Source organism: Pelobates fuscus, chromosome 3 (genome assembly GCF_036172605.1).
Source record: "Pelobates fuscus isolate aPelFus1 chromosome 3, aPelFus1.pri, whole genome shotgun sequence".
Lineage (NCBI taxonomy): Eukaryota > Metazoa > Chordata > Amphibia > Anura > Pelobatidae > Pelobates > Pelobates fuscus.
The window spans coordinates 259621533-259633657 of record NC_086319.1 but is presented as its reverse complement, the minus strand read 5'-3'; the positions used below and the strand labels follow the sequence as shown (position 1 = coordinate 259633657).

The window sequence follows — 12125 nt, the reverse complement described above, 5'->3', positions numbered from 1 at the left end:
AGGCACCTTGCCTTTATCCATAATATCTAGAGAGACAGGACTAGACATATCTGCAATACATAAGAATTTACAAAATTGCTGTAAAATTTAATTAATAAGAGACAGAGATCTTAAAGATTAGAGACTGAAAAATCTCACCTCTAAAATCTCTGACGCGTGTGTGTGTGTGTGTGGGGGGGGGGGGGGGGGAGCGGAGAGATCTGTACAGTTTAAATATGCAACATTGATTCAAATATGGCACTGTTTCCAGGAAACTCCGGTTGGAACACATTGCCACCCAGGTGTGCGTTTTACCGCTGTGCGCATGCGTCTCGTACGGGCAGTGATTTGCTGCTGCTAGTGACCTCCTACTTGCTTTGCCGGTGACCGCACTCTGCATAAAGTAAGTTAAACATACCTGCTCCATAACTCCTGCAGGATGCACGCAGGCCACTCAGCTCTCCACCCAGGAGGCTATCGGGCCGCATCCCCCTGGCAGCAACCCATGTGCCTCACCATAACAAATCCAGATGCCGTTCCTGATGGAACAAGAAAGGGAACTGAGGTTCCATGACAGGTTGGCATCTTATACCTGTTGGGGGAGGAACTTTTATGTCAATTTTTTATTTCAGACGCTTGTCCCATGGGAAGAGTACATCCCTATTGTACTGCCACTATAAGTCAGGAAAATAATGTACTACGTTTTTTTAACTGGACTAAATCTTTTGAAAAAGATCAGAGCACGCAGATGCAAAGTGAGAAAGTGCCTCACCTCTGGTGTAAAGAATCTTTTGATGATCTCCTCTCCAGCCTCCTTCCTCTTCTCATCTGGAGAAATTTCATAATTTGTCTGTCAAACAGAAGAAAATAACTTTCAAATAAATATGTATTGAAGAGGGGAACCCTCATCCAAAGAGATAGCAGAAAATACATACACCATCACTAAACTATCTTCATGTACCATATATAAATCCCTTATCTCCTCTCTTGATAGAGAAATCCTGAAGTACAAATGTCTGATTATAATAGGTTGTAGAAGGAATATTTACTAGATTGCCAAATTGCATCAAGATTACTGATAAACAACTTGCTAGTGCTGTGCTGTAATAATCAACATGAAATAATGCTCTCAGGCTTTGACAGATTCTGGGTCGGTTATACAAAATAATTGAGGTAAGGATTTATTACCAAGAAATGCAATTGTACTGGAAAATTACTTGCTCAGTAATATTGATTTATCGATTTAAGACAACGTAGGAAAGATACCACCACGGTGGCGCTTAGTAGTGGTGTATTCCCTATTGCGGTTAAGTCTCAGCCACAAATTTTTAAAACAAAGAAATTAAGGTATTTTGTATTATTTCATTACGCACAGTTTTGGGAGTAGTTTTCCCTCTGTCTATTCGGCTGTCTTTGCCTCGCTAATGCAGTATTACTGACCAAATGCGGAGATGTGGGGGCCGGGGTCGTAACTAGTTAGTGCTGGGCACACTAGACAGGGGAAGGGGGACGGACAGCGAGGCAACCTCCCAGTCATGTCTCCCTCTCTGACTGCTTACTTACATGGGTAGAACACCTACTGACGCCTGACACACTGACAATGACACATTCAACCCGGATTTGGGGACCACACGCAACGAGGTGATTATTTTTTGTCATAACACGCAACGAGGTGAGCATATTTGTAATTGTATGCACACTGCTGACAGACGGAACAATCTTCCCCTTGCAGGTAGAGAGCCTACAAGGGGAAGATTGGATCCCCTCCTACCCGCCTTCCCACATTGCGCTCCCTCTGTTGCACTTTAATTATTTTACATTTTTTAACTCACTCTCTCCCTTCCTTCTCTGGCCCAAAGCGCGCTCATCTGGGGCAATGTGGGGTAGATTAAGGGACTTTCCAAAATGTCATATTACACTGAAAAGGTTTACCCCCCTCACTCTCTCAAAAGGGCTTAAAGATAATTGCCCCCCTCATGATGAGAGTCTGGGTCATTACTACCGAACAAGCAAAACTTGATCTAGTAAACCGTGATACATTGATATCATTACTCCGGTTAGATTTCCAGTTTTGTATTTTTTTACCCTATTGTTCTCCAGATTAAATAAAAAGGAGGAAACTGGGGAATTTTGTTAAGCTCGTATTCATATCCTTGGATTACTAAAAATGTTTCCATATATAATCATGTCAGTGGTAGGGCTCATTTTGCGAGCGATTTACCTTAAAGGAATACTATAGTGTCAGGAACACAAAATTGTTTACCTGAGTATAGAGTTAACCCTACTATTTAGGTCCCCAGCCCCCTTGCATTGCTAAAAAAAAAAAAAAAAAAAAAAAAAAAAAGAAAGTGTTTAAACGTTTTCTACCACGCCAGTCTTGCCGGTTGGCTCTGCATTGCTCTGCCTCCATAGCCGAGATCCTTACATTTTATGATCTCAGCCAACCAAATCCTTTCCCAGAGAAAAGCATTGGGAGGCCAATTGTGCAGAATAACATTGTGCCAGTCAGCATCTCCTCATGGAGATGCACTGAAGAAATCTCTATCGGGAACGTTCAGTGTTTTCACTCTCTGCATTGAGACGCTGAATGTCAGTGCTGCACATAGGAAGCGCCACTAGCGGCAGTCTGTGTGGCTATCACTAGAGGTGTTCCTACGCAGCAATCTAAACACTGCCTTCTCTGTAAAAATAAAATAAAATAATAATGTATTTTCTGCTCAATGTACAGAGCCTCCCGCTCTTATAGAGGAGGCGACTGATGCTAATCAGACCCCAGGTGGATTGTCAAGCCATTGTTTAACTACTTACCTTGGATAGCCATTATGGTGCTTGGAGTGTTCCTTTAAATAACCTACATATTGATATGATTCCCTTATCATTATACCACAACTGATAAAACTAATACAAATCACTGAAATACAATGAGTTATTCCAACAGGTCTTAATTTTGCATTTCTTTCTCATGCACACACAAAGCAATCCATGCGCGTCCTATTACGTAAGCAGTTTATTGCTTAGCTAGTAATAGCATGTTTGGCTCTTGGCAGTCTGGTCACAAGGAATGCCATTTTCGTTACTACTTGCACTGATTGGACATACAGAGTCCCATTTTAATATTGTAATTTCTGGGGGTTTTCTAGATGACTATAGCAAGCATAATTTATATATATATATTTATATTTATTTAGCTCTGCTTTTTTAAACATGCATATTACTGGCTGGACCTAATGGTATGGATCAATGATTATGTCTCAACTTGTTTCCAGTGAATACTTTCACCCTCTATGTTCCAGTTTTTATTTCTGTGCCTACCCATATTAAATAAAAGGAGTGGCTGCATTGTATTATACAGTGGTTTTGGCACCCTGCTTTCTATGACGCTCCATTAGCCTCCAAGCTAATATCAAGGTTAGCCATCAATGACACAGGGCATACAAGTTAAGGCTTTAAATTAAATGAAGGATGTAGAGCAAGGCAGCAGAAATTGACCCTAAAAAATTATTTATGAACCCAGTCTGTGTAAAATGCCAGTAGGATCTACCTCATACTGATTTCAAAGGGTCTCCCAATGTACAAATTTTAGTGTATTCTGCCTGTCGTGTCATTTAGCAAATACTGTAACCTAGTGCTGTGATGCAAGGCATAATAAATAATCTATAACATTCTTACCACTGCGTCAAGGAACAGGATGCATTTAGAAAGATGTTCTCTTGTTTCACAGAACTGTCGAAAGAGGAGTCGTCCAATCGGCTGCTTCTCACACAGACTCGTATAGTCCCTTTCTGGACAGCAATGATAAAATAAAAAGGAAAAAATGTTGGTGTGTAAAACTGTATTTGGATCAATTTATTCAAAATTATACAAACCCAAAACATACATTTTAAATCACTAAATTGTTAACATTTAAGCTAAAAAAAATGTAAATGTAAATAATGTATATATATTACATTATATATAATGTATATATATTATATATTATAAATATAAAAGAAAAAAAATCAGCACTCCCAGGTAGCTTTCTTAGGAACTTCTTTTACTAAAAAGTGTAACAGTCAACGTTTCAGTTCCATTCAGGAACTTTCATCCAATATGTAATAGAATGTAGAAGGAGAAGCAAAGTTGGTTGAGGTGTGCCGAAACCAACGTACGAGTAGGCCTGTAAAAGAGGGCAAAAGAGGATTCAAAGAAAACACACTTTATTGCAAGTTAATACAGCATGGGTACTGAAAGCTTGTAAGGAGCTTTTACTCTGATTGAGGTATATTTGTAACTGAGCTGAGGATTACCTGTGGCCCCATCACTTAATGATGTAGACTCGGGTGTAAGAGCTTGAAGCTGCTGAAGCAGCGCTTTGCGACAGAGAGACCAGCGAAGGAAGCCATGATGTAGCTTCCCCCTAATGGAAGGTTTAGACGTGAAGTAGTGGATTAGGACTGATCGTGTGTGGTTGACCTTGGAGACGGAAACGGAGTGACAGCATAGGAGGTTTAAGTAAGGTGCTTGATTTGTTTTGATTTGGTTTGGAGGAAAAGGCAAAAAAATACCATAATTTAACTGCAAAAAGTCTTGATTCAAGCAAACTACTTGTGACATGTACAATATACAAGGCCCTGGCGTGGGTGATAGAGTAGTCGTGAAACTGTGTGAATCTTGCGTACCCTTAAGTGGTGTAATTGCGTGCTTAGTCCAAGATTAGCTCAGGTAATGGTGGTATGCTGGATGGTATGTATAGGGTCGAAGGGAGTGCCTGAAAGAAGACCTTAAATTAGAGCGTGCAAGAGCGTCAGTGGCTGTGTAGTGGACACCAGGAATGTAAATGTAGACTAGAAAGAACTGCTGCCTGCCAAATAAGCCTGCAAAACGCTGCAGTGGTTAGCGAGTATGACCGCCCTTGTTAATGAAATCGAAGGCTGCGGAGTTGTCAAAGCAGTATTTAACATCCTTGCCGGTCCAAAGATGACCCCATGTGAGGGTGGCCACCGAGACACAAAGTAGAGGTCTCTCTAAAGACCGGCAAGGCATCCGTGACAGTGGGCCAAACCTCCCCAACCAGTGGTTGCCGAGAATGGCTGTGAACCCTGTGTGTGCTGCTGCGTCTGTGTAAATTGAAAGTGAGTGTTTTGAAAGTGGGGGAATGAACGAAGAGATCCCAATCCACGCGTCCGAAAAACCTACTCCAATTGTGTAACTGCCCTGGCTGGGCAGGAGTTGGCACCTTGTAGAGCAAGTTTAAGTAGCCTAGGGACGAAAAACCCACCCTGCGGAATGAGTCCCCTCCCGGTGCGCGCAACACTCCGCAGGAACAGGCCAACACTGTTCCCAAAACCATGCCCCAGTAAGCGAGCTTGGCAGAGGGACAGTGTCTGCCTGGTGACAGAGAGACCCCGAGTGTCGTGAAAAGGAGGCTGTGGTGGTGTGAACACTGATAAGTGTTTGTGAACCTGTTAAAACAAAAAATTCATCCAGATAGTGGATGACTGATGGACACCCGAGTATATAAGGAGCGGCCAGCAGAGGATTTCTGTGAAGATGTTAAACACTTAGGGCTGCTCCTAAGTAGCGAAATTCTTATACCTCCATTTAAACACCGTTCAAGTGCCACAGTGAAGGGTGAATAGGTAGTAGATTAAAGGCGTTGGATAAGTCTGTCTTGCTCAACCAATCCTTACTACCTGCCGAAGGGATAGCTTGTATGGCATCGTCGATTGCGTAGTGCAGTGAGAACTCCTCAGCATGAATGAGGGAGTTGATGCTGGGAATGGAGGGAGAGTGTGGTGCGGGAGAGGTCTATGATCGAACGTATTATGGGTATAGTGAATGACTACCCCGATGGAATTGGTACACCAAGATGAAAAACGTGAAGGCCGGGAAGGACCGAACGTGAAACCAGCGTATGATTGCTGTGGACAGAAGGTGGTCCACCGTAAGTGGATCAATAGGTGTAGATAATAGTTTAGGGCATACGAGTGTACATGTGGGGTTGGCGATAAGGCCGTGTGAAACCCCTGTGAGAAACCCGGCATCAGAATCTACCATATGCCTCTATGTTAAATGCATAGTGATAGGTACCAGGTTCTTGGGTGTGTGCCGAGAGAGGGGAAAAGACTTGCATGGGCCTAACGAGCCCATGCGTAATATTGGAATGTAGTATGAAAAGTAGTATTACTTTGACCCTCATATATTAGCAATTTGACATATGTAATTGCCCAACTGTGGGGCCGAAATTGTCAGTGCCCGTAAACTTAAGGAGTGAAGGCTTGGTGAGGGCTATGTGTAGCTGTATTGTAGTGGAAGGCAGAGTGCATAATGTTAGTCCTGGGCTGCTGGATGGAGAAATAGAGCTGTTATGAGGGGTATGGATGTATGGAACAAACAAAGAAGGGAACGAACAAAGAAGGGGTGAGGGATTCCTTCGGAGACCCAGGCCTGACTGGCGTGTTGGGTATTTCGTCCACCGGTAGACAGATTATTGGGATGGATTCTTGTGATATTCTGAAAGAAATAATGATTTGAATAAGTAAGGTGTCGTAGAGGTGGGGATGAGACCTTTGGAGAACTGGCCTGCTAGCTAGCGTCGAGGCGAAGAATTTAACTAGACAGAGTGACAGGTGAGGCCCTGCTAGTGCCAAGTGGTGGAGAGAGGCTCTACCTATGATTTGGGCCAAGGGAATTTTGTGGCCACTTGAACGAGGTGGCAGGATGTTGGCCTCTCGGTGACCGTAAGAGATTCAAAACGTGTGGCCGTGACTTGGGAAGCCCTAGCTATAGCCCTAAAGAAGGGCGAGCGAGGTGGCCAACTATGATTTGGTCGTGGGGCTGAACATCTCTGTACAGGTGGGGGTGTAGACCTTGCGGGACCATCGTATTACTTAAGGTAGCTAAGGCCAGCGCCTAACCCTCAATGCCAGTTCACTAGCCTGATGGGGCTTGTCTCTTAGAATGGTGTAATTTAACATAAGTATATACATAACTTTGAGTATTGTCCTATTCAACGCTCAGGAGGAATTCGATATATATTTGATTCTGCAGGGAACGGGCCCGGTGGAGATATCCTAAGGGTAATGCAGATGCTAGAGGGCCCGAGGCGTGCCTCTGGTATGCCAAACGTAAAAATGTCAAACGTCGGGGCGGGGCCTGACCGCCGGCGGGATCAGACGTGCTCTGTCTGAGCTCCCGCTTCAGGGCCCAAAAGCCAGCACAAATTGAAGGTCAACCGCGCCACACCGGTGACCATACAGACCCCCAGACGCTGGGGTAAGCGGGGATACCGCCTAAGACAGACAGTAACCCGACTGGGACCCGGAGCTCATTGGAGCTTGAGCCGGGCCAAGACAGCCACTTTCCTGGGTGTCCAGCCGGCGTCTTGCATCCCCCCCCCCCCCCCCCCCCTGGACCGGGGGGGACATCCAGGTCTGCAAGGGCACCTAACAGAGTACCAACCTGGCCTAATCAACAGCCCTGGCGAGGAACATCCACCGGGCGACAATCCAAGATGGCCGCCGCACGCCAACCATGTGCGCGATCGAACTGACTAAAGGAGACAGTCAGACCACCATGAAAGCCTGCCCCAGGTTTAAGTTGGCGGACCATGCTGAGCAGAAAAAGGTACAGGCTGCGGGCAAATACCAGAGAGCAAAGAGGTATACACAAAACGGGATCCCACTAAACCACCCCTATAAAGCAGAACCACAGGGGCCACCAGACCCTAAAGCAACCACCCCAGACAAGACAAGCCAGAGGTACAGAACACCAAGCCCTCCAACCCTGCCTCCAGCTAGAACTGGCCCTCCATACCAGCCCAGACTTACTATACCACAACTACCGCCATACGCCAATGAACAGCGCAGGAAGACTCCACAGCCACACCAGGGCACAAGCGGCACTTGCCAAGCAAACAGTGCAGCGAGAACCACAGGAGACCTGCTCAACCTGACGGACTCATGTAACTAAGCCTGCATCCATGGACATTGATTTAACCCTCTAAGGACACATGACATGTGTGACTTGTCATGATTCCATTTTATTCCAGAAGTTTGGTCCTTGAGGGGTTAAGCCAGTTATCTGCCCTACAGTTGAATCTTAATATGCTCAGCCAGACACACTACCTACAGTGCCTACAGCATGTTTTACACACTGTCTTAAGCGAGGAACTCATACTAGAATGACACACTAGCAAACCTTAGGGCTCAGACACCCACTTCAACTAATGAAAAGCGTTATCATATTTAACCCTAATGTAAAGCTGCATAGAATGCTATACCTGAGGCATTCCCATAACCTATGAAAACACTTAAGCTTGTTCACTCACTCAGTGCCCAGGGCACATACGTCAGTTAAGATAGCCTGAGTACTAAGCCATTGAGTTTCTCTCTATGAGTAATACAACTATTACTCTACTATTGTGATTTGTTTGTTATTACACTACAAAAAATTTGCAATTCCTACTAATGCCATGTTACTGATATCCTATGTTTGTCCTGCAATGCTTGATAGAGCTGTTGTGGCATATGAAGCTTGACTGTACACACTTGCACGATAAAAAAAAAAAAAAAAAAAAAAAATGTCAAACTTATGGATAAAGTGTAATAATGAAATGTAACGTATGAACCCGTGTACGATGAGGGACCTGAACGTAGGTCCGTAAGTAGAGACAAGCCCCCCGGGGTTCCCATAATTGCGACATTTACATGATACGAAGGCGAAGTGAGGCCTTGAGAATAAACGTAATCGTAGTGAGTAAGATTTACAATACCTGAAACTAAAATCCAGGGAACCAGATAGTCTTGTTGGTGGTTGATGCCGTGTAACTTAGTGAAACTGCGGTGAAGACACAGGTCTGAGTGAAGAAATGTAGAAACAATATACAAGAAATGTACGGTTAAATAAGTAGTAGCGAGGTGGTGTAGGTTTGAGTAATTGATGTTCCAATCGTAGTGAGGAATCTAAGACCTGGTCCGTTTGAAGTTTTAAACCCACTTTGGGTGGGTGGAGGCTGAATGAGGCCTCGAGGGGAAAAGAGAACTGGTAAACCTTCTTACCGGATACCGTAATACAGGGTATTGGGATACCGCTTCTTGAAAACTGCTTGGAGGAAAGTAGTAGAACCTAAAAACATATGCAGTCTGAGTGTAAAGAACCGGTATATAAGGTCTTTTAAGGAACGGAGGTTTTAAATCGTGTTAGTGGTCTGTAATGACAAAGGACTGTACGGGCTTAACCTATGGGCATAGTGACCTTAGATGCGTAGCAAATTAATACATTAGTGAAAGTACAATAGACTAAGTCCCCTCAGGGTTAGTTAATGCCTGAAGGTGTGTATTATACGTAACTTATAAAAAGAAAGTGGCCAAACTGTGCCTTTAAGAAGATTACCTTGTGAAAAATAGGTGTCCCACAATTTTGTGACCATGGACGGGAATTTGTGAAACATTTTTTTTAACTAGTGGTGACTTTAAGAGCCATATAATAATACGTAACATCGTATAGGAAAAATAATGTAAGTGCTTGGTTTAAAAAATGCATAACGAAAGGGCACACACAGTGGCTACAAAGCCCATCAGGTGATACCTTTCAGGGGCCCATCAGACTCAAGCGACAAACGCCGGCTGCGGCCTACTGGAGCAGGAGCCGGAGAGAGGCGGCCGCTCACTCCGGCACTGGACCCACACAAGACTTTGTTGCTCTCCTACCCCCCCCCCCCCTCCTCTGGACCGGCGGGGGTCATCCCGGTCCCCACCGGACAAGCGGGCTACACTTGCAGATTAGTGAGGCCAGTTACAAGGCTTGCGAGGGGCACGGGACCACTGGGACCCATCCAAGATGGCCGTCCGGCATGGGCCAAAGAAGGGGAACACAAGCAGTCACTTACCCTCTCACACCCAGTACCCTATCGGCCGAGCGGCCCGCGTGGTGGCCGCATGGATCCGGCCTACAACACGCCTAAACTATTACGACTACCCTCTTCTGGCCTTCATAGCAGTCACACGGCCACGCAGGCACCAAAAACCGACAATGGGGGAAACAAACTCAAGCTACCCAAGCACATGTACCCGCTCCCACTCACGAGCGAGCAAGCACACCGGGCAACTCTCAAGCTCTGGCATCCCATTGGCCCAGGCTACACCACACAACCCAGCTCTGAAACACTACCTACTTGGGCCGGGGGTCGACATGAGATCCCCAAGAAAGCGACCACGCAAGCGGAGCACACTACCCACATCTACAAGCCGCCGTATGGAGTGTACAGCGCTGAAGGAGGGGAGACTCCCGAAATGGCCCAAACCTGGACTCCCTTTGACCACTCGGCTTCACTGGCCTCCACATGCGCTCAAGGCCCTGAAGGACTGCCTAGCAGATTTTCTGCGCTTCCCAATATCAGGAGTCGGTTGAACGTGGACTTAACATGCCCTTCCGTGCCTAAGTTACCAGACCGCTATACACCAATAGCAGCCACCTTACCTGATGTGCAAACTGTTAAGTGCTTTAACTCATGATTTACCTTGTCCTCTTAGCCTTTGCTCTCTGTCACTCTACTACACTCACCCTACTCGCCTGATATAACCCTGTCTGTTATACTTTTACTTCTCACTAGTCTTAATCTCCTTCCGACAGGATAATATTGCGTACCGTAGGATTTCTCATGGCTACACAAATTTACGTTTATGTTTGTCTGCACAGCTTGTATACTCTATGAACACACAACTACTACTTAAGCATACTTATGTAGTCTGGCTACACTACTGTAGTTTACTCCTGTATCACTAGCCTGTTACCTCTCATAAATATATAAAATGTGCCGTTTTACCTGCCATGACTATGTTCGCTGTTATGCTGCTTGTCACTGCTGTCGTGGCGTTACAAGCATATCTGTTATTTTATGCACGTGAAAAATAAAGAATTTAAAATAAAAAAATGCATAACTAGATATATTTACAGTAGATTAAATTTAAACACTTTAGCCCATTGCGTTCAGTGAAACGAATGAACAAGAGTACTATAATAGAAAGAACTCCTGCATTCGGTAAATGGAACATACGAAAAGATTCAAACGAAAGCCAATTGAATAATCAGCTGCAGGCTGTAACGTGGAAACTAACGAAAGGTTGCACAAAAAGCCGTTTGAAAGTGTTCGGCAGTTTGAACGCACGAAAGAACAGACGAACGTAGGGTAAGTATGTACGTATGGTAAATTGATTTAAACGAAAGTAAAGGAAAGTGTGTACACGAACAGCGTAATTTCACGAATGGGTAAATAATAAAGGGAGCCTATCCCCGCGTTTTTAGGCCCGAACGTAGGAAAAAAAAAACGCTATTTCCCATGTTATGCTTACGAGGACGTGCCGGGTAGCGAGTAAGGAAGTCAGGTAGAAGCTGTTGGACTTACCTGGCACATGATTAACTGGAAAATGTAATTCCATGTAAAGGTTTTATTTATTTATTTTAATAAGAAAAAAAGGGTACTATAAGCACCAAAATAACTTTTGCTTTGTTGAGTAGTTTTGGTGCATAGATCGTGTCCCTGCAATATAAATTCTCTGTCACTTAGTAGTTAAGTCATTTTGCTTGTGCACTTCTATTTACAATTCCCTGCACACTTTCTGTAAATAGAGATTTTATGTTTAAACTTCCTTTATTGTACAATCTATTTAATTTTGAATTTATTTTCTCCTGCTCTGTTAATAGCCTTCTAAACCCTGCAGGAGCCTCCTGTGTGTAATTAAAGTTCAAGTAACAGAGCAGGAAATAAAAACTTCTTAAGTAAACACACTGTACAAATTGAAAATGTAACCATTATTTCAGGTTTGCTTTGTGAGTCACAGTCAGGGTATGTGTGGCTAGGGCTTCATAAACTATGCGGTGATGAGTGATTTGGACATACCTTGTACAATAGCGTTTGAGGCACTCCTATTTTTTTGGCACATTTGAAAAGGTCTAATAATTAATGTTTTCCACCCAAAACATTATACTAAAATTATAGTTTTCTTCCACTGTGCCAAAAACAGAGATGAAGACTAAATTTAAAAAAAAAAAAAAAATAATAAATTTAAAAAAAATATACCACTGCAAAGAACAAAAATAAAATATCTAAAACAGGCCAACTTTTACATCATACAAAATACCATTAAAAATACAACTTTCCCTGTTCA

The 12125-nt window shown here is 43.9% G+C and overlaps 1 protein-coding gene across 1 annotated transcript in view; it reads right to left on the bottom strand.

Annotated features, from left to right (window-relative positions):
- The window catches only part of LOC134602930 (G protein-coupled receptor kinase 5-like), an 88731-nt gene that overhangs the window by 26727 nt on the left and 49879 nt on the right, over nucleotides 1-12125 (bottom strand). Inside the window, exons 3-4 of the mRNA XM_063448411.1 lie at nucleotides 3649-3761; nucleotides 752-829 (exon numbers count right to left, since the gene is read on the bottom strand). Coding sequence (XP_063304481.1) covers nucleotides 752-829; nucleotides 3649-3761 — 191 coding nt within the window. The remainder of the gene's footprint in view (nucleotides 1-751; nucleotides 830-3648; nucleotides 3762-12125) is intronic.